This window comes from Grammomys surdaster, unplaced genomic scaffold (assembly GCF_004785775.1).
Source record: "Grammomys surdaster isolate TR1022 unplaced genomic scaffold, NIH_TR_1.0 125946, whole genome shotgun sequence".
Taxonomy (NCBI): Eukaryota; Metazoa; Chordata; class Mammalia; order Rodentia; family Muridae; genus Grammomys; species Grammomys surdaster.
In genome coordinates, this window is record NW_021620768.1 from 613,296 (window position 1) to 636,226 (window position 22,931).

A 22,931-nucleotide genomic window follows, 5' to 3' on the forward strand; every position below is an offset into this window, starting at 1 on the left:
TCTCTCTCTCTCTCTCTCTCTCTCTCTCTCTCTCTCTCTCTCTCTCTGTGTGTGTGTGTGTGTGTGTGTGTGTGTGTCTCAATCTGACTATCAGACTATAGAAACAACAAATCCCACACAGATGGTAACTTCCCCAGAAATCTCATGCTGAGAGAAGCAACAAGGGACAGCCAGAGGGAGAGCATGTGAAAGAGATTTCACACCATTCTAACAACTTGTTGACCACCTTACAGGGTGAGCCTGAAGCCCAGGCAAGGCTGGGTCAGTGGTGTGCGGGTCCACACCTTGACCAGGACGGCTTAGCTCTGCTATGTTTGGCTCCTATTTATACTTTAAACTCACTTCAGGACCTGAGGACTGATTTGGAGGATTCACAAGATCTCCTTTTCTCGCTTCTCACTGTAGCCAGGTTGAATAAAGCTTTAAAAAAAAAGTTGGATCTTTTTGTGGACTACAGAGGACAGGTGGTCAGACCTGATGTGCAATGTGGGCTGTGACTCCCAAGTTTGATGGCAAAAAAGTCGGTATGGATTGACTGTGCAGAAAGTTCTAGTGGTGAAAATATCTTCTAAAGGTTTATTTTATTTTTATTTGTGTGTCTGCCATATAAATATGGCCAAAGCTTGAGAATTGAGTGGGATGAAGACAGTTGTAGATTGGAATATAAAGATATTACATCTTTTCTGAGCCTTGGAAGGGTTAACAATTCGTGGAAAAGATACTGAAGTAATGTTTATCAAGGGAAGTTTGTTTCTTTACATTCAAGTTCAACTCCCATTCAAGAAAATAAGATTGACATGTGCGAAGGCTCATATATACTTGTCCTAGGGAGTGGCACTATTAGTTGTGGCCTTGTTGGAGTAGGCATAACCTGGTTGGAATAAGTGTGTCACTGTGGGTGTGAGCTTTAAGACACTCATCCTAGCTGCCAGGAAGCCAGCATTCTGCTAGCAGCCTTCAGATGAAGATGTAGAACTCTCAGCTCCTCCTGCGCCATGCCTGCCTGGATGCTGCCATGCTCTTGTCTTGGTGATAATGAAGTGAACCTCTGACCTATAAGCCATCCCAATTAAATGTTGTCCTTATAAGAGTTGCCTTGGTCATGGTATCCGTTCACAACAGTGAAATCCTGACTAAGACAGCACGCTTATACCAAGAAAATACAAAGGGACTGTGAGGTTGGAGGGAGATCTGAGGGAGGGTGAAAGGAGAGAGCATTATGGAATGATGTGGTTAAAAAAAAAGCAGATGGAGAAACTACATGGGGGTTGGAAAAGAACCATCTAGCAGGAGACAGCATAGGGAAAGCCAGTAGGGGAGGGGAATGGTTGATAACAAAGCATAATGACACATCCATATGAAAGTGCCACAAGGAAACCTGTTATTGTGTTTGCTAACCTAAAAAGATTAGTTTTGAAAGTACTGTTATAAAAATGCTGTTACAGAAGAAGAAAATCTACAAGAGTAGTTGTTTTTTTTCCCTAGAACCATGTATCTGATAGTATGTCATACTGATTAAGACATTTGTGGTATTGCCATTATATGTTTTCCTGAGCTTAGTGGTCAGGTAGGTGGGAGTAGGATGGAAAGATGAATGAACTTACTGTTTTCACTATAATTAGAACTGTGCTCTTCAGAATTCTCTGTCTAGTATAGTTCTTGGTTAGCACTATCCACATGAAATATCTTCTGCCATGTTTGTAAACTAGCTCCTCTATTCTTGATATACTTGAAGGGTTGTGTGTACACAATACCCTGTTGCAGCTTGCTCCTGTAGCTTAGTCACCTACTTGCTTTGCTGGTATGGGGTGGTAACTGGTAGGAATTCCAGTTCTCTGATAACTTGATTACTTCTCAGCCTCCAGGCAGGCCTCTTTCCTGCCTAAATTAGTGAGAGAAACCTCCTCCTCCAGAACTTTTGGAGGAGTTCCTGTTGGTCCTGGTCCCTCCCACTGACTCGATGCTGATTGGATGAGGCCTGGCTGTCTCTCTTAGGTAGTGCCACTGCTGCTGATTCGTGTTTGCTATACTGACTCTACCAAACTGGACTGTGACGTATTTGCGAGTGGATAGAGCTGCCACTGCTGAATCCTGTGAACTGAACTGCTGATTTCCTGACAAAGCGGATAGAATTTGCTCCAAAGAAAAATTTCTAAACAGGTTTACGTCCCCTGTATCCTTTCTTTCCTGTTGGGCCCCATTTAGGCCCTGGTTTGGGCCTTGTGGACAAACTCGAACCTGGCTCAAGTTTCTGTGGCCTTGTGGGAGAGCCTAAACCTGGCTTGAGTTTTGAGACCTATTGTAGGAGGAGCTAAGGTGGGAGGAGTAAGGAGAGAAAGAGGAGAAGCTGGGAGAGGAAGAGAAAAAAGGAAGAGGAGGAGCTAGAGAGGGCAGAGATGTAGGAGGATGGAGAACCACACAGGAATGGAGAGCACTCATAGGGAACAACTTATAAACTTATAATTAGGTTAGCTAATTGGGATACAACTCTCTTTGTATGGGCATCTTGTTATTAATCATTATCAAACATATAAAGCCTTTGATTAATCTATGAGAATTAGAGTCTTATTCTCTTACTGGGCCTGCATGGATGGTAGAATGGTCTGGGCAATGCCCTGCCTTGCAGAGACAGCGTGGAAGATTGACAGATGCCATCTCTCATGCTGGCATCTAGTGGGTGGCAGGGCTGGTGTTTCTGGCAGGCCGGTTCTAGCTGCAGCAGGCACATGGCTTCAGGCTGAGAAACATTTTGGCTGGGCTAGGCAGAACCGGCGGCTGAGCTAGGCAGAACTGCTGCAGCTTAGATAGTTGGCTTGACCGGAGGCCAGTTTGAAATAATTACTACCACAACCTATCTCAGTTGCTTCTGTACCAGGGTGACTCAACAAGACCCATTTGGCCCTGCCTCTGCCCCACTGTTGCTGATGTAGAGCTTTGCCATTGGCCCTATCAGTCACCCCATACCCTCTGTCATCCTTCCCTGCCTCCTACATCATCTCACCCCACCAAAACTCCTCCCTATGCTCTGAGTTTATATAATTGAGAGGCGGATACAGTAAAGTTGAGTTCCTACTGCGACAAGACTCCCAGCCGGGTGTATTTCTTTGGGGCTGTCGACATTCACCATCCTGCTCAGCCCCAGAGACCCAGCAGGTCGGGATCTCTCTCCTCTCACCTAGACCTGCCAGCAAGGAGCTGACATTTTCCCACTACCTCTGCTGGGTGGTGGGCTAGAAGGGAGGATGAAGTGTTTAAGAATCATCATTAAAAGTAGGCTTTGAAAAATTAAAGTTACAGAGTACCACACAAAACCAGGGACAATAGCATGCACCTGTAACTCAAGCACTTAGAGAACAGAGGCAGGAGGAACTGAAATTCTGTTCAAGGCTATGCTTGGCTATATCACAAGTTTGAGGTTTATCCTAGACTACAGTGATGGCCCATCTGAGAACAAACAGACAGAAACAACAAAACAAAAGGGAATACAATTTTAGAATAAGAAACACCAGTGTAAAAATGTTTACAATAATTTCAAGAAAGCATAAACACACATATGTATGAGTTCTGTTCACGTATATTTCTCTTTAGAAATTCCTTAAAATTAAATTGTTGAGCCTGGTGTGGTGGAACATGTCTTAAGCCCAGCACTTGGGAAGCAGAGGAAGACAGTTTTCTGAGTTCAAGGCCAGCCTGACCTACAGAGCAAGTTCCAGGATGTCCAGGGCCTTACACAGAGAAAACCTGTCTCAAAAACACAAATAAATAAATAAATAAATAAATAGCACACAAACAAATAAAGTATTGAATTTAGATACTAAAATAATGTGCAGTTTATAAAACAATCAATTTAATTGTTAAATCACCCATCTGTACTGATTCATTATTTATAGTCCCTTTGGTGAATGTCAGTTACTTTATGATTGTGTGACTTTTGGTGATTTTTATTCTTTTCTATATATCATTTTTTCCTAGTTTGCTTTACATATAATATAAGCAAATGGTTTAAAAAGATTTTTTTAAAAGCTAGTTTCTTCCCAGCTCAAGAAGAAACAAACACGCACTCAGAGTTTCTTTTGCTGTATGTGCTTTATTAGACCACATTCTACCAGACATATATGATCTTCACTTGCGCCACCTCTACGTCTGCCCTAGGAGATAGCTAGAAGGAACTAGAAAGGCAGGGAACGGTTTTTCCAAGCTTGGCCTCTGGGGACAGAGACTCAGACTTTCTTTGGAGCTGTTATAACACTATTTCAGAGCATAATTGTTTCAAGTCCTGTTGAAGGATAAGTCACAACTGAAGTCTGGAAGTCCACTGGGAGCTAGAGGCTATGAGGTCTGTGAGGCCCAAGTGCAGAAAGTTGGAGGTCTGATGGTCTCTGGTCTCTAGATCTTCAGAAGGTGCTGGGTAAGACTGCATGTAGAGGGAATGAGAAGAGATCAGGATTCAGAGGCCCAACAAAGGGCTGTGCAAACACATGCATCAGATTTTCTGAGGAGACATATGAAGTCGAATGAAGACTGAAGACAGCCTGAACCAGAGAAGCCCACATCCCAGCAAACCATCCCAAGTCAGCCCTGAGGGCTTCTTCCTACACATGGACCTTCACCAAAGGTCCTGAATATGTGCAGACTAATTTTATATCAACTCAGTGAGGTCTAGACACCTCTCTTCACTGGCAAAGATAATCAGCCACAGAGAAGTTTGTTACTTCTGGGGCTGGTACAAAGGCTCTGTAGATCCCACAGGCTCTACAGAGCCTAGTCCTGGTTCTACTACCTTGAACAAGCTACCTACCACCTTCCAAATGTCTTGCAATGGGCATTGGCCCTGTAGTTCTAATTCTTTTTGCAAAAGGCCACTCTCGCATTCAGTGGGCCGAGGCTAGGAAGGACAGTGTCCCTGGCTTCCCCTCTAGTCACAGGCTCTGTGGAGATGTGGAAACTTGCAACAGTCCTCAGAGTTCTTCCTTTTGCTTTGACTCTGGAATCTGTCTTTTATAGCCTGATTCCTGGGCCTGACTTTGGGACCACTAATGTCTTTCCAGAACTGCCATTAGAATCTAGGGCTTCGTTCTGATCGATGGAGTTGTAAATGAAAGAGCTCAGGAGAACCAAAGAGACTTCACAATAGTTCAAGCATCATCATCCTGACTAAAAACCACCCAAACTGTATACATTGACGGCTTCATAATGATTTTCTTGACATCATGCCCCAACAACACAACCATAAGAATACTAATGTTTTATCTGTTAAGATGGCTAATAAAGACTGATAACTCTAGCACACAAGACAGTTTTCCATAACTCTGGGCCAATCTAATGTTATTTGACAGTGTTGCCCCAAGTGCATTCTACTGAGGAAGGAAAGCAGAAGGTGGCAGCCTAAGGAGGGGCTCAGCCCCACGTCAGCTCTGTCACCACTCACCTTCACACACAGCTCCAGCATCCTCATCATGGCCACAGTCAAAGGCTTCAACCTGGTCACATTCAGCCAGGGTCTTTTCTGTGCCATTGCACAGGGCTACCTGAATGAGCACAGGCAGAGCTTCATCAACAACTACTGGTGGATACAGCATGGCTATAGGTGTGTGCTGGGCTGCTCCACAGCCCAGCTCTCGGCACACCACAGCCACATCCTTCATGTCCCAGCCGTCATCACATACAGTGCCCCAGCGACCTTCCTGTTCCACCTCTACTCGTCCTTCACAGTGGTGGGGACCATTCACCAAACGCACTTTGGGTGGGGGCTCTGCAAACAGAGTAGGTGGAAGTGCATTAAAAAATATGTATGCTCCAGCCTGGTCTACAGAGTGAGTTCCAGGACAGGCAGGAGTTTACAGAGAAACCCTGTCTCGAAAAAAAACAAAAAAAAAAAAGGTATGCTCTTAAGCAGCTCCCATGTACACAGGTCTTTAGAGCAGGATTACTGTTACAGTTAATGTTAACGATTGATTGACAGTATCTGGAATCACCTAAAAGTCTTTAGGTACTACAACCTATCAGGAATTATCTAGGTTAGTTTGGCTGGTGGCCATGCCCATGGGGAACTATTGATTACGTTAATCAAACTAGGAAGATTTGTCCACTGTGGGTGCTACTATTCCCTAGGCTGGGATCCCTGGCTGCATTAAAAGGAGAAAGTTGACTGCGCACAGCATCCACAGCTCTGACGAGTGTAGATGTGATGTGACAGATGCTTCAAGCACCTGCTGCCTTGACTTCCCAACCATGACCCTTGGACTGTTAGCCAAAAGAAACACCTTTCTCTTAAGTTGCTTTTGCTGGGCTTTTGTTATGGCAACAGGAAAGGAACCTAAGGCAGATAAGAAGTTCCCAAAGGAGGGATCTTAGAGTCTGGCTTAGCCTTCCTGCACTCTCATTTTTCCCACCATCTCAGGTCACATCAGTTAAGTGTGCCCCACAAAAAGTTTCTGCTTACACTGGGAAACACAGAGATGCAGGGTTTGTTTTTCATAAGCTCAAAAAGAAATCTTAAAAACACGGAAGGATATAAATAAATCCTTCTCAATGCTAGAGACTGAGACACAGAATGGAGAAAGGCCTGTTTTGTTTGTTCTGCGTCTTTTTTTTAGTGCCTGTTTAATTTCTGATTTCTACTTACTTTGTTATTTTGTTTTTACTTAGTTTATTGAGATGGAGATGCCACTGTGTTTCCCAGGCTAATCTTGAACTTCAAGTAATTATCTTGCCTTTGTTACCCACCATGCCCAGGCTTCTTTAAAAAATAAAATTGGAGGTATTAGAAATTAGAAAGGGATTCTCCCACCTCTCTCTCCCTCTCTCCTTCTCCCTCTCTCTTGCTCTCTCTCTCTCTCTCTCTCTCTCTCTCTCTCTCTCTCTCTCTCTCTCTCCTCCCCCTCACCTCTGGTTTTCTTTGAAGACCACTTTTGCCTTTAACTCACAGTGATCCTCCTGACTCAGCTTCCCATACATGTTGGGATTACGACCATGCATCATTATATTCTTTTGATACAGGATCTTTTACATAGTCTAGAGAGGCCTTCAACTCAGGATCACTGTTCCTTCTCTGAGATCTGTCAGATAAAATATAGCTACAGGATTAACATTGTTGATGGCCAACTTTGCTTGTCTGAGAAAAAAGCTGGAGGAATGAAATGAGGGAGCTTGTGGATCCCACCCCACAGGGAACTACATGTACTACTGACTTGCTGGTAGCATCACTTATGGGAGGAGGCAGGTCAACTCAGACGAAATTTCTATCATTTGCATGCTGTCTTACAACAACTCAGATTTTGGCAAGATCCCTGAAAAAGGCAGACATCAACATAGGTAGTAGTAATACAGACAGACCAGAAAAAGCACAGATAATAACAATGTTTTTCTAAGGCAGGCATGGTACCCACCTTCCATCAACCCAGCACTGGGGAGATGGAGGCAGGAGGAACTCTGTGAGTTTGAGTCCATCCTATAGTAAGTTCCAGGCCAGTGGACTGAATACTGAGATACTGAGAGCCTGTCTCAAAAAAAAAAAAAAAAAAAAAAAAGCAGAGCAAAGCAAACATATTTTCCAAAACTTGATATATTAATGAGACCAAACACATGTAACACTATGGAGACTGACGTGTAAGACTGAATAAAAAAGTAGTTTAAAGAAGAACAATCCAGACTCCATATATGCTCCAATCACAAACAAAAATGACATTATTTTTTTCCACAGAAAAATTGACAGCATGCAAAACCATCTACAAAGTTTCTGTGATTTCTCTGAAGTGAAATTCTGCAGCCACATTTTAATAAATGCTGAGTACAAGAGCAAAGGAATTCCTAAGAAAGTAATAATAAAGGATTGATACAAAGTTAATTTATAAGAAATTCTAAGTTCTTTTTATAAAAGAATTGAGAACCCTTGTTACACAAATTGTAGACAATAAGCAAGCGAAGGCATTATATATCAGAACTTTTGAAATAAAAGAGAAAAGTAGTACTTGAAGGAAAACAGTTTTAAATATATTTGTTAAAAAACCAAAAAGATGAGAAAGAATTATGCAAGAAACTAAAGAACAGAGCCCGGCGCTGGTGGCGCACACCTTTAATCCCAGCACTTGGGAGGCAGAGGCAGGCGGATTTCTGAGTTCGAGGCCAGCCTGGTCTACAGAGTGAGTTCCAAGACAGCCAGGGCTATACAGAGAAACCCTGTCTCGAGAAACCAAAAAATAAAAAAATAAAAAAAGAAATTAAAGAACAATGTGAACTATAAGAAAGAAAAAATATAGCAGGTATGTAAATGAATTAGAAAAATATTTTGAAATAGTAAAATAATTATGGAGTTGAGTCAAAAATCAAAAAAATACAAACAAATGAAATAGTAAATTAATATGGACTTAAAAGTAAAAAACAAACAAACAGACAAACAAAAAATCCCAACAACAACAACAACACAAATCCAGAATTTTCAAAAATACAACAGAAAGACCTCAGATAAATCTGGTGGTGAAAAGGGGCCATCCAGGTACTTTAGAAATGGGGAGAGAGCACAGTCACACACTGGAAACTAAATATGAGATATAGTGCTCAAGGATCTATGATAAGTTTGAAAATCTAGATTTTCCTAATTTGTTCATGGGGGCGGGGGTGGAGTACAGAAATGGTTGTGGGGCAGCTGAATGAGGCACACACGTGCGTACAGTGTATGCTTGCTGAGGGAGGCAGAGGAGGATGCCGGGTAGCCTCCTTCAACTCTCTCTGCCTTATTCTCTGGAGACAGGCTCTTGCACAGAACTGGACCTCAGCATTTCTCAATTGCTAGTCAGTAAAACCCTGCAGTCCTTCTGTGCCCACTTCCCAAATAGCCATATTCAGGTGGGCTCTGAGGATCCAAACACAGGAACCGCATACATGTGCAGTAAGTGATCTTACCCACTCAGCCATCTCCAAGCCTGATAATAGTAGCCACATAATAAAAGATTGTTTAAAAATAATTTTTAGCCGGGCAGTGGTGGTACACGCCTTTAATACTTGGGAGGCAGAGGCAGGTGGATTTCTGAGTTCGAGGCCAGCCTAGTCTACAGAGTGAGTTCCAGGACAGCCAGGGCTACACAGAGAAACTCTGTCTGAAAAAAAAAACCCTAAAAAATAAAAATAAAAATAAATAAAAAAATAAAAATAATTTTTATAATTGGAAAGGCCAATTAACAAAAAAGATTTAACAGTATATGTAACTGTCTGCTGGTCTCCAAGACTCTTGGGCTAGTTGCAAAGACTTCAAGTAGTAGATAATCTAAATGTTTTAAATTTCTGAACACAAAATTTGTGGATGCTCCCTGAGACCATTCTTATGAAGCTAAGCTATCCCTGGCAAAGAAAAACAAACACTCATGTGTTAATAGGATGCAGGGGGTTGAAAAGCATATGCTTAGCACACTTGAAACTCTGGTTTTGATAGCTAGCACTAAATAAACAGATGCAAACATCTGAAATATAACATGAGCAAGTCATGTAAAGTTACTGCCCAGGATGACTAAGATGAGCTTATAAGGGAAGCTCAGTAACTGGTCCATATTATAACTCATGAAAAAATTCTCTTCAATAATGGATTAAAGAAAAGAAAAAAAAAAGATCACACTACCATCCAGACCTAGTCACACAGTGGCAAAGTACAAAGCTTCTTGGCTCTGGCTGCCCTAACTTTCAGTTCCATTTTTTGTACCTGTTCATGATACGCCAAATAAGTAACCTTGGACAAACTGCTTAATTTAAATCTTATTTCTTTGTTTGTGTAATAATTACATTGCTATGGAAATTAAGAGATACCGTCTAAATAAAAAGTTAAATCTCAACATATGCTTTGTTTGTAGCTCGATTTTTTTTTTTCTTAACTACAAGGGCTACTGGAAGCTCCCTAGTCACTCTGAGTGAGCCTCTGGGAGCTCTGAGGACATCTGCCTTCTCTCTCCATGCTTTACCTAGCCCACCCACTACTCTGGTCAGATCCCTAGTTTTACACATACATGATTAAATGAAAAGCAGACAGGAAGACCAAACAGTGGACAATGATGCTGCTGTTAAGACTGAAGAGCACTCCTCGGTGTAAAGACGGTCCTCAAGTGGAGCTCCGCTTTCCTGAAGGGTGGGAGAGTACAAGGAGAGGAAGAAAGCATGGCTCGGCATAATGCAAGCTGCACCCTGGAATGGGACATTAAATTGTCTTACCTGTGACATCGATTGTTATCACCTCACTGCGCTTGGTCCCCCAGCCATTGTCAGCTTTACAGGAGTAGTTCCCAGAATGCCCTGCAGTCAGAGAGAGATGAAAGGATGCTCTTCCTCCAAAAGGTGCGGAGGTGTTTGCCAGAGTGATATTTTCATGATAAAACCAGTACAGAACAGGAGGAGACGCTCTCTTGTCTTCACAGTGAAGCTCCACCACATCCCCGATGAAGGGTCCGACCCCAGGAACACTGATGGAGAGGAGAGGGTCCGACACTGGAACTGAGAGCACAGAGAGAGCACTCAGAGGGAATCCTGGGACTCATAGCCTACCTTGTTTTCACCCAAACTTCCCCACTCCAGCCCCGTGCATTCTTTCCTAAGGTCTCCCTGCTTGATCTAACCATCCAGGGAGGTTCTGGCAGAGCGCTTACATACTGAGGAAGATTTCTGGAGAGCATGCCTTTGGTTACCCCACACTATCTGCCTCCTGTTCCATCTCCATGTGCAACTGTTGTCACTTTGACACCCACCAACCAAAGACCCTGAGGTGTTCAGACAGCTTCCCAGCCTCTTCTTGCAGTCTTTATACCTTGTCCTGAACATTTTTTCCCAGCTGGGAGCCGTTGACTCGGATTGGAGTTGCTACTCACCTTTCACGGTGATATTCACTACTGCGCTCTGGACAAGGCCATAGTTGTTGTCTGCTGTGCAGTAGTATCCCCCAGCGTGACTTTCCCTGATAGCAGGGATTTCCAGCTCCACTCTCTGGGAGTGCTGACTTTTCCTTCCCACACTTTCCTTAGTGTCCTGCCTGTGCCAGGAGAACGTGATTAGTCCCGTGCCTTTAGCCACAGAACAAGCAAGGACCAGTGGCTCCCCTTCAACGACCAGTGGCTCCCCTTCAACTCCCCGACCCCTTGAAGGCTGGATCTCCATGGAGACTTGAGATACAGGGATCCCTGTGTGAACAGAAGATAATTGTTAAAGACCAGGTAGGGAAATCCAAGACAGGCAGGGTCCAGCATCACCTTCTGGGAATTATGGCAGGTATGTATTTGGAGTTGAGAGTTCACCCTGCTTGCCTGAGTGTTTTTCATGGGAATGACACGTACTTAGGGGCATTGCACAGGACCACTCTGCAATCCGAAGCTCAGTAACAATCCTATTTGATACTTCTGAACTTTTCCCTACCCACACTCATGACCACATCCCTCAGAGTTCTGCCCTCTCTTGACCTTGTGAACTTTAGGCAATAAGAGAGAGATACTGGAATCTCATTTAAAAAAAGGGGGGGGGTTCTGACCAGAGTAACAATTAAGTTCTGCCATTTAATAGCTGCAGAATCTGAGTAATTCAGTGTCTCTAATCCTTCGTTTTTCTCAATAGCATTTGGATGATCATAGTAACCTCAGAGAGTTCTCATGGAGATTGGCTGAGACACACACACAAAGCAGTCTCCGACCAGCATCATTCACCAATGTCAGCTAGTGATGCTGTTATCTTCTGACAGGACTGGCTCGGAAGTACTTAAAGTACACGTAAGGGCCAGAGCAACCACATTTAAATTCCAAAACTCTGTGCTGGGTTTCCTTAGGCAAGTCTCTATCAGCTCTTTGCTTTGGGTTTCCTAGTCTGTAAAATGGGGAGACTAATAGTACCCACTTTACAGGCACTACTCATAAAACGATTTCACAGGCCACCATGAGGACAAAATGTCCAGCTTCTCCGAGGAACATCTTGCACACAGCAAATCCTCCTGTCTTCTCTTCTGCAGATATTTGTAAAAGTCAGAGAGAGTGCAGGGCATCACAACAACTTTAGCTGAGCTCTGGAATATAGTAATTCTTTTTACAAGTTAAAAATTGTTACTGTCATTTCAGATATTATTATTTGTGCCTTCATTGTATGACCTCCTAACTGGGGGTGAGGCGGTCTCTCCTCATAGATAGAGGCTGGACTTCAATGACCTTTTAGTTGAGTAAAGTTCCTATTGCCTCTTTTCTGAAAGGTAGAGCAAAGTCATTGGGAAATTATGCCCCTACAGAAACTAGCAGTCAAGAGTTCTGGTGAACCATGATGTCTTCTACTCTCAGGAATAAGGAGGAGCCTGCAGGCTGGCTGGTGCCCTGCTCTCCCTGGCTGACTCAGCCCCATCAGCCCAACCCATAGATGCTCACTCTCCACATCTATGTAGGACCGGTGACTCTGCTTTGAGACACTGCGAGAGGCAGTCATTACTTCACACCAGTAATTTCCCGAGTTTTCCTTCGATATTGCTGAGATTGTAAATTTTGATGAGGTCCAGCCCGACTGCAAAGTGTGGCCATCTTTGAAGAAGGAATAGTGTAACTGGGTCGTTGCCCTGTCTGAAGGGAGCCAGGTGTTGCAGGACAGGGTCACTGAACTCCCCTCTATGGGCTGCAGAGGGCTGGCTGTCAGCCCAGGTGCCGGAAACAGCTCTGGAGGGAAGACAGAATTAGAAGAGACCGCCTGTTAGTAGTAGACTCTACAGTTCTCCAGAAGTGCCTAAAGAGTAAGACACACATACCCATACTTCAGAACAGACTACCTACTACCATTTATCCATCCCTGGTTAACAGCAATGTCAGCTAGTGATGCTGTTACCTTCTGACAGGACTGGCTAGGAAGTACTTAAAGTACACGTACGGGCCAGAGCAACCACATTTAAATTCCAAAACTCTGTGCTGGGTTTCCTGGCTCTCCTACCCAGCACTCTCTTTCCTAGACATGGCCACTTGAAGAATGACCCCTTACCTTGTACATTAAGCCACTTAGATCCCGTTTCTTCTGTTACATCTATAAATAGGAACAATTTCCTATCTGCCTTACAGGAATAGGAGCCGCTGTCACTGGATCTTGCATTCTCAATGATGTAGCTTGAAGCACTGCTGTAAGTTTCTATGTGATATCCATTCTTGAAGTACTTCAGTCTCTTTATGTCACCATTATTTTGCCCTGTGCAGCTTATAACTACTCGGTCTCCTTCATAAGCACGGTGTGGTATGCTGATGCTCAACCAGTCTGAAAAGGAAACAAAGGTACAGACAGTGACAACATGGACCCCACCCCCGATACTCCCGAGAAGGCAGAGCCTCTACATGTATCTAGAAGCTGATGACCCACCGCTACCTGGGGCCCCACTAGCTTTGCTAACTTTCTGGCTCAGTGGAGTGAGCTCTACTTCACTGGATGATATTTTTTTTCAAGCATGCATCTTGTATGCATGTTAATAGATTTTATGCTATTTTCCCAATTTCCAACAGCTGTACTAACCACAGATTTAAAAATGAATCCACTAGCTAATTGAGATAGTACAGGTATGGAATTACAGCTATGCATGAGGTTGAGGCAGGGAGGTCACAGATCCAAAGCTACAGATTAAGTTTAGGTCCAGCGTGGGTGATTTAGCAAGACTATGACTCACAGTACGCAGTAAACAGGGCTGGGCGTAGACAGCTTAGTGGTAGGGTACTTACTGAGCACATATTAGATCCTGGGCCTGAGCCTCAGGACTCCTCTTCCCCCTTCTAGAAGACTCCACTTGCATCTCCTTATGTCTATTGATACGGCCTCAGATCCCACATGGCAGCCACAATCAACCCCCTCTGCTTGTCTCATGCTTTGGAAACCTTGCTGAGTAACACAATAAACTCAAAGTCCTTCACTTACACGCTATTCTTCCTTGATAAAACCAGTGTGGTCACAGGCACAAGCTCTGGAACCTACATTTCCAGTCTCTGGAGTCTACTAAAACCTCTTTCAGAGGTGTCTGCAAATCCTTGTCCTGCTTTGGCCCTGTAGGGTCCCCACAAAGAAGGAGCGGGGCCTCTACTTATTCGGGCCAGTGCTTCCCCTAGGGGACAGTGCCATCCGGGAGCTAAGGAATAGCTCAGGTGTTTTGGATCTGCTATAGCAGGAGAAAACACAAAAAAGAAAGGATCCTGTAGACATCTCTGAAGAGAGAAGAGCTCGCCAGCATGATGCTCCGGCAGTCCACCCCACAACCTCCACCTTCCCACAGAAAGATTTCAGCCTGCAAAGAGCTAGAAATTCAGCTTCAAATGCCAGATTGGAGTTTCAGTGCACTGGGGAGTTAGCATGTCAAATGTCTGTTGCTCTGATAAAAAGGCCAGACCCTGCTCTGAACACGGCCCTTCATCACAGAGCGTCACTCCTGTTCAGAGTGAAACAAGATGCTTCCCAGTATGAGGAACGCAGCACAGGGGGAAAGATATAGTACTAACTCCATGGTTAGCACCTGTCCAGCTCGTCCTTCTGCCTCCCAAGGGCCTGTCTCAGGAGGAAAAGGGTAAGGCCCTCAGACCCTAGAGCGACACCTATAAGGTGTAGATGAGGAACAGTGAGAACTTCCTAAAGCATAAGTCACACGAAAGCACGTCTCATAAAGATGACTATCTCCAATGACTATTTATCAATTCTTCCTTCCTTCCTTTATTTTTTTGAAGATGCTGGGAATCAAATCTGGGACCCTGCACATTGTACCCAGACCAGCTCTCTAGCACTGGATTAAATCCTCAGTTCACCTTCTCATCCTCCAGGACGTTCGGTTTATGTATGTAGTTTCATTGTTCACATGTATCACTCTACACCTCTGTATCTTTATTGAGTTTGAGCTGCTCACTCAGATGCCTTCAATGGGACAAAGTGAGCAGCCAAGCAAAGGTACCTTCCGTGCAGCTTTTACTGGCTTCGAAAGATAACGGATATAGAGATAGACGCCAGGGCACAAAGGTTGATAAAGAAGTGATGGGAGGCCAGTTTTCTTTTCCTTACGTGGTGAGGCTGGCTAATATTTTCCTGTGACTATGTTAAAAATAAAGTCAGTTTGATTAAAGAACTATTTGAGAAGTTTATGAGGCCAAATTGAGAATGATGGACAGTCAAGGAGACAGAGAAACATTGTAACAGTTTTCCCTGAGATGGAATTAAGGATTTAACTGTAAGACCCTTGGGTTAGTGGTCTTCAGTTTTGAGATCTTACTTAGAGCTGTATTTCCTCAGTGTGTCCACAACTATGCATCTGTATACACTTTTGCAATAATTTCTGAGAGCTCACTGGATCCCATGAGGTTGCTCTAGAGACCACCCCTACTAAGTAATTTTAAAACATTCTTGTTTAAAATTACAAACCTTAGGCACACAAATATCATCTCCTCTCCACACTGTAGGATGAATGTGTTCTCAAAGGCTTAAGCAAGGAAGAAAGTATAATTTCCCAGGCTGCCATGAAACTAAGTGGTTTTCTTAATTTCATTATATTAAAATTCCAATAAGAAAGGGAAAGCACATTAGGCATTGGATTATTTCTGTCCCAATAGGGGACCTAAGGGTATCCTTGCCTTCTGCAGAGCAACTCCTCTGCCTCTTGCTGCCTCTCTGCTATAAATATATTCTCAATCGCCGTTTGCAGTGGGCATGAGAATCTTTCCCTCAGTGACTACACAGAAGGTTTTCCCTTTGTAGTTATTCCCTTTCCTGTCTGCCAGGTCAGCAGCAATGGGGAAATAATTCATTGCCTCAAGAGAGAGTCAAGACGTGGTCTTCTTCCTATCCAGCAATAGCTAACAAAACAGAGGTTGTGGTATACCCTGCCCCTGCTGACTAAGTGTGAGGAGTGAGGTGTCCCAATCTTGCCTCTCTCTTCACCCTACTCTGGTAAGGATCCCTTCTGTTACCTTTTGCTAAGATACTTCACTAGGCAGAACATCCCATGCCCAAGAGAGTGAGGTCCAGAGATCTAAAGGAACAAAGAGAAGACTTGCTCACCCGACTGGACTCCAACAGGAGCTGCAAGGGAACAGAGAGAGATTACACAGGACCGAGGTCTTTAGACTTTTTAAAAGGTTCTAACCCTCTGAGGACTCCCAAGCACTTCCCTCTCTTTTCCTTTCTGCTTCTTCCCCCTCCCCCTTTCCTTTCATCTTCCCTCCTTCATTTCCTCTATCTTTCCCCTCCATCTTTCTCTTCTTCCTTCCTTCTTTCATTCACAAACAACATAAGAATGGGATTCAGGATTCATTTTTTATGATTCCAAGCACATTAAAACCTGTTCTTGTCCATTCCCGGGAGTTTGTCTTTCACAAGCAAATTTTCAAGAACTTCAAGAACTTCTCCCCTCCTACCTTTTTAATTTAAACGTTTTTTAAAATTAAAATATAATTACGTCATTTTCTCCCTTCCATTCCCTCTCCCCAACTCTTTTTCAAATTTATAACATATGTGTGTGTATGTGTGTTACACACACATCTATATATAATTCAACCTGCTCAATCCATATGTTACTTGTATATATATGGTTTTAGGGCTCACCACTTGGTACTGGATAGCCATTTTGGGGGCTCCACCTTGAAACTGTCTAGACTATTTTGCTTAAGAGAAATTATCTACACAGGGACAACCTGTGCTAGGTGCTAGGAATATCCACAGAAGAAACAGAGGGTCTGCGCATATTTCACTGAGATTAGTCCTCTTCCTTCCTGCATTCTAGACCTACTACTGTCTGTGGGGCAGTGTAAGAGAGTCACATCTATAGTCACAGCCTATGATATCAACTATGGTCAGCCAGGCTTGAGGTCTATGAAGTGTCTAAATGTATGAAGATATGACTTCAGCCAAAAATGGTGAAGCCTGAAGTCTGGGCCTTGGGGTGTAAGATTTGTGTGGGCTGTGCATGTGTTCACTCTATCAGAAACCACCTCTGAAGCCCTTTTAATGGAAATTTACTGTTTTCCTAGAGATCAAACAGAAATAATAGAGACAAATCACCAGCCTTAAGTAAGGGGACACACACACACACACACACACACACACACACACACACAGAGAGAGAGAGAGAGAGAGAGAGAGAGAGAGAGAGAGAGAGAGAGTTTTCCTTTTCCTGGGAACCCTGCTTTGCTCAGTTCTCATTTGTATTATACCTGCTATTACTGGATCAGAAGAAGAAACCCAGTGCTACCACCCCAACAGAGAGACATATGCTCAGGAAGAGTGTCTAGGGTTGCCCAAGCAGAGGTAGTCCTACCCTGGCACCACCCCAGGCCTTTTCAGCATCCTACCTACCAAAGACCAGAAGCAGTGCACACAGCAGCATGAGACTAAAGTCAAGAAGCTCCCTTCGAGACAGGTGCAGCTCAAGTCCTTAGGGCAGATGGACCATGGATCTGGGATAGAACACTGTGCTTCAGCAGGGATCTTAACTGAAATAGAAAAAAGGGAAGTGGCAAAGTTGTCTGTCAATCAGTCCATACCCCAACCTGCTGCAAAAGCAACTGTCCTTCCTCTTTACAGACTTGCTTAGATACTTGCACGCTGGTGTGATGATTCTTCCTGCGTAGGACGCCTTCGTTTTGTAGATATGCTCTCCATTGCACTTGACTTTGCAGAGAATACTAAGTTTGGGGCCCACTGAAATTCAAATCAGGTTCTCGGTAGTTTTCAAAATTTAAATTTCCTCTTAGTACTCAACTTAGTGCCCTACTAAGCAGCACTATTGCCAGTGCTGGATTGACTCCTGTCCAGAGGTCAGTCCAGACTAGGTGGTAGAAAAATGGGAACTTGTAAGAAATGATGATAGGTTTAACATGTTATCGTTGGGTGGTATGCATGCTCTAGGTACCTAGAAGGTACATTTCCTGCTCAAAACTCCCTGTTCAGGAGATGTTTTAGTCAGCTACAAGTAGGAATGAAGAAGCAGTATGGACACAGTATGGCTACTGGGTTTATCTCTGAACCGTAGTAGAGTGGTCTGAAGGGCCTTGATTCACATAGGAAAGATTCATCTTTCGCTCCAAATAATGTGGAAAGGCATAGGTGCAGGCTGGTGGGTGTTGCATAACTAGCTGTGCTGGCTGGCTTGTGTCAATTGACACAAGCAACAGTTGTCTGTGAAGGGGGACTCTTGACTGAGAAAATGCTTCTACAAGAGATGTCTGTAGGCAAGGCGATAGTGCATTGTCTTGATCAATGTTTAATGAGGGGGTGGAGGTCACAGGGAGTCGTACCACTCCTGGGCAGGGAGTATTGGACTGTATAAGAAAACAGGTTTAGTAAGCCACGGGGAACAAGCCACTAAGCACTATTCCACCATGGCTTCTGCTTTAGTTCCTGACTCCAGATCCTGCCTTGACTTCCCTTTATGACGGACTTACCTAGAACTGTAAGCTGAAATAAACGCCTTCCTTCCTTCAGTAATTTAGTTTATAGGTTGGCAGCAGCAGGTTGATCCACTCACAGATATTTTACGAATATACCAGCAGTCCAGTTTTAAAGTCAAGATAGCAAACACGAATCAGCAGCAATGGCACAACCTAAAAGACAGCCAGGCCTCAGCCGAACAGGCACAAGTCAGCAGGATCAGGACCAACGGGAATGCCAGGAGAAGTTTTTTGCTACACCTCTTTCAATGAAGTGAGGATCAGCGAAGATGTGAGACCAAAACGTGTTGTACAGCTAGTTCTATAAATAAGTCGTCGTCATAGACCATTGAGTCCTATTTATAATTCCTCTAAAGATCACCTGTCCTCCACGAGTCTGGTCTCACTACATATCTTGTCTGTCTTTACAAAACTTTACATGAGTCTGTATCAGTTGACATCATTTTGTCAATCGTCCTGTGTTACAGGACCTTTCCTGCCATTGCTGCTGATTCGTGTTTGCTATCACTAAATTACTGACTTCCTAACAACACAACTGAGATTTACTCAAAACAATTTCTAAACAGGTCCACTTCCCCCATATCCTTTCTTTTCCACTACTTGTGGTGGGTGGTGGACTGAAAGAGAGGTTAAAATGTTTAAAAACCATCATTAAAAATACTTTTAAAAATTAAAAATTACAATCATTGAAGTAATGGTAATTTTCTCTATGTTGAATGATAGTTAGAACTTCAGAGAGCAGATACAATGAATGTAAAATGGTCTCTCTGAGGACACCAGAACCTATGATTAGAAAAGAAGTTTTTCTGGCAACATTCTAGGGGGCAGATTTCTTCCTGTGTTCATCTTCCAATAGTGCGTCTTTTATGTTGGGATCCTATACCTTACCAAGCCTAATCCACTGACACTGTCCTGAAAAGATTTGAAAAATGGAATGGAGGGGTTTCTCTTAGTCTAGCACAGGCTCTGAAGGCAAGCCTGGAACATGTGACATGCCTGAACAGTAGGTGACAGCCACAGTGAGCAGCTTTTGGTCCTATATTAGGTCTGGCCACTGTCTTAAGTACAGGTAGAGACTTTGTCTATAACACAAAGGATCCTACTTGTATTAACAATCTAAACTTTCACTGTTCCATTGTACCCTTGTGTAGGTAGGAGCTCCTGTCCATCTCTAGGACTAAAGATGGCCAGGAAAACACACAAGAACAAGCACAAAGATTCTGCTTTCAACTCTAGAGATGGATGGCATGTAGACATTATCAAGAAAGTTGAAGTCATTTCGAAATAGTGAGTATCCAAGCACCATTCTCGAGACTAGAGATGCTCAAGGCTCTAAACTGACATTTGTTTGACATCTGTGTATCTTTCTGCTATCAGGGAGGGAAAATGGAAATGTCAGCAAGTAGTTACTGCCTGGAAAAAAAACCCTAAGGTCTGAACAGAAAAAGAACAATTTTGTCTGTCTTTCTCTCTCTGTTTCTCACTGCCTCTGTCTCTCCCTCCTCCCTCCTCTTTGAGCCCCATCCCTCTTCTCTCACTCTTCCTTGAGCCCCACCCCTCAGAGGTAATCCAGGAGCTTGAAGGTACAATCAATTCCACACACAGTCCCGATGTAATACTCTGGTCTGACAAAATAAAAATAAAACACAGTCAGCTTAAACAGAACAAAAGCTTCTCTCTACCAGGTTTGTCTGGACTAGAGGCAGACACAGACATTAAGATTCCAGGAAATGAACTCAGGAAATATGTGGGTAGTGTTAGTTGCACAAACATGAGTACAGAACTCTAGCACCCACTTAAAATGCTGGATGTGTCAGTGTGAGTCTTTAATCCCAGCGTTGCACGGAGCAGATCTCCAGAGTCTGCTGGCCTGCTAGTCTAATCAACCAATGAGCTCCAGGTTCAGTGAGAGATCCAATAATAATAATAATAATAATAATAATAATAATAATAGAAGAGTAAGACATCTGATGTCAAGCTGTGACTTACAAATACACACAAACACACACACACACACACACACACAAGTGTGTGTGTGCTCCAGGAAGCACAGTGATATGTATTGCAAAAGGTTACAATAACTTGACATATCCTTTGCCATTAGAGCCTGGGGTTCTACTCCTGCCCAATAGTAATGAAGTGGCCTCTCTCCCCCTTCTGTTTCTTTTATTGCACAGTGACTTAATTCAGTGGCCATTTATATTATAATAAAAATTAATAATACAAAATTACAATTTTAACCAGTTTTAATGGGTGGCTCTATAACATTGAGCACACTGATGCGACCCTTACCATTATCCATCCAGAGTGTTCCGTGCCTCCTCCTCCTAGTCTCATAAACCACCACTAAGAGAGCCGGTCACACAAGTAAAATCACACAGCGTTTGATTTGTGTGTGTGGCTGCTTTATTTCACTATCTCTTGGGAATTTACCTGTATTGGAAGAAGTGTTACAATTCTTCTTCTTAAGGTGGAATAATGTTCTGTTGTGTGTATGTATACATGTATCTGCCATGTTTTATCCATTCATGTGTTGCTAGACACTTCAGTTGCTTTTTTCCCCCTAATGAGTAGTTATATTGAATCCTGAGAACAACAAATACCAAGAACAATTGAATAATAAAGAACAATGGCAATGACCTACAATGCTTGGGAGTCTGTGGGGCCCCAGTGGCTAACAGCTCCAAAAGAGACAGCTTATTCCTGACACGTGGCTTTTCATATGGATAATGTATTGCTGCGTAAACTCCTACAGTGGAGTTATAAGGTAACTCCATTTAAACTACTTTTGTATGTATATATTTTAGAAAGCTTCTAAGACCCTATCTCAAAGACCCTAGGGAAGAACTTACTATTATTTTGCTAAGTAGACATAATATTATACTGGTTTCTAATGACTTATCATTATGCCCATAGGCCAGTCCACTTCTTAACCTTCATATGAGAAGTTTCTTTTAGCAGTAGATGATCAACACAGAAACTCACAACTGGTCAGTGTACAGGGAGTGAGAGACTGAGAAGTGGTTAGCCCTGACATATATGTATATCTCTATCTCTGTCTTTGTTGTCTCTATCCATATAATCTCAATCTCTATATCATCTAGCTATGTCACATCTATACCTATATATACATCCATATCCATATCCATATCCACATCTATATCCATATCATCTCTCCTCCTGAGGGTTAGGGGTCATTATGGTGGAGGGGACAGAAAGAATATAAAAGCCAGAGGTGGTGGATGGCTACAGTGAAGCAGTGGTTCCTGAACACAGCAGGACAGTTACACCTGTGAACTCATAGTGGTTGTAACAGAATATGTTGGACTTGTGCAAGCCAATCAGACAAAAATAAGCATGGATGGGCAGGTGGGCAAAAAGTTCCATCCCTAGCTAAGAGGTATTGGCAATTGATAGCCTCTGTGAGAGGAAGAGTTAATTTTATTTAAAGGCATGACTACTGGTTAGGTTATCCATTCTCCGGGAGATGGTCACATATCCAAGAGCATCTGGCTAAAAAAAGGAGGAGGAAGAGGAGGAGGAGAGAGAAGAGAAGGAAAAGAAGCAGAAGGAGGAACAGGAGGGGTAGGAAAAAGGAAGGATGAGGCAGAGGAATAGAAGGAGACAGAGGAGAGGAGGAGGATGAAGAGTAGGAGGAAGAAGAAGAGGAGTAGGAAGAAGAAGCAGAGGAGGGAGGAGGAAGAGGAGGCAAAGGAAGAAGAGGAGGGGAGGAGAAGGAAACCATGAAACAGGGTGGGTAGGGAGATGAGAGAGGATCTGAGAGAAGAAGTGGGCATGGTCAAAACAGCGTACGGAATTCTTAAAGATTAATAAAATTATTTTTATAGTTGAGTTCTCTTTTGTCCTAACACAACTGAGCTCTCTGTTTATTTTGAATATTAATGCTTTTCCATTATGTACTTGGCAAATATTTTTCCTGCCCTTTGAATCTTCTTTCACTTGGTGAATTACACATTAGATACACAGCACTTTTCAAAATTGTATGTAGTTAAATTTATTCTTCTTTTATTGCCTAAGATTTTAATGTCAGAGACGAGAAATTGATATAAAACATAATGTCATTAGCATTTTCTTATGTTTTCTAGAAATTTAATAGTTCTAGAACTTTTATTTAAGTCCTTAATCTATTTTGAGTTAATATTTGAATGGAATATAAGACTTTTTCTTTGGAAGAAGTGTATATCCAGTTTTTCCAGCACCATTTTAAAATGTTTTTAATTGAAAAAAATTACATTACTTTTCACCCTTTTCTTCCTCCAGCCCCTTTGAGCTACCCTCTCTCAAAACCCTCCTATGCCCCCTCAAGTTGATAGCCTCTTTTTCTTCAATTATAGGTGTTACATACATGTATGTGCATGTGTGCACACACAAACATATGTACACATGCAGCTGTTGATGCTCTTTTATTGTTTGTGTGTATACAGTTCCAAGGATCACTCCTCTGCATTGGGAGACCGATCGTGGGATCATCCCTGGGAGAAGCTAATTCTTTCTCCCAAGTCAACAGTGGCCTGTAGTTCT

At 43.0% G+C, this 22,931-nt stretch overlaps 1 protein-coding gene across 1 annotated transcript; it reads right to left on the reverse strand.

Annotated features, from left to right (window-relative positions):
* Nucleotides 1-4,064: 4,064 nt before the first annotated feature.
* Nucleotides 4,065-17,446, reverse strand: LOC114609069 (Fc receptor-like protein 2). The gene is made up of 8 exons (XM_028753313.1): nucleotides 17,296-17,446; nucleotides 16,003-16,023; nucleotides 12,970-13,236; nucleotides 12,372-12,653; nucleotides 10,845-11,153; nucleotides 10,195-10,473; nucleotides 5,429-5,752; nucleotides 4,065-4,414 (listed from the first exon to the last, which is right to left on the reverse strand). Exons 1-8 carry the CDS (start codon nucleotides 17,324-17,326, stop codon nucleotides 4,395-4,397), a joined length of 1,533 nt encoding a protein of 510 aa, XP_028609146.1. The 5' UTR covers nucleotides 17,327-17,446; the 3' UTR covers nucleotides 4,065-4,394.
* Between the last annotated feature and the right edge of the window lie 5,485 nt (nucleotides 17,447-22,931).

Coding starts and splice junctions, on each gene's coding strand:
- LOC114609069 (XM_028753313.1), bottom strand. CDS start 17,326: ATGCTGCTGTGTGCACTGCTTCTGGTCTTTG. Junction 11,154..12,371: donor GTCCTACATAGATGTGGAGA/GTGAGCATCTAT, acceptor CTGTTCACACAG/GGATCCCTGTATCTCAAGTC. Junction 5,753..10,194: donor GATAACAATCGATGTCACAG/GTAAGACAATTT, acceptor CTCTGTTTGCAG/AGCCCCCACCCAAAGTGCGT.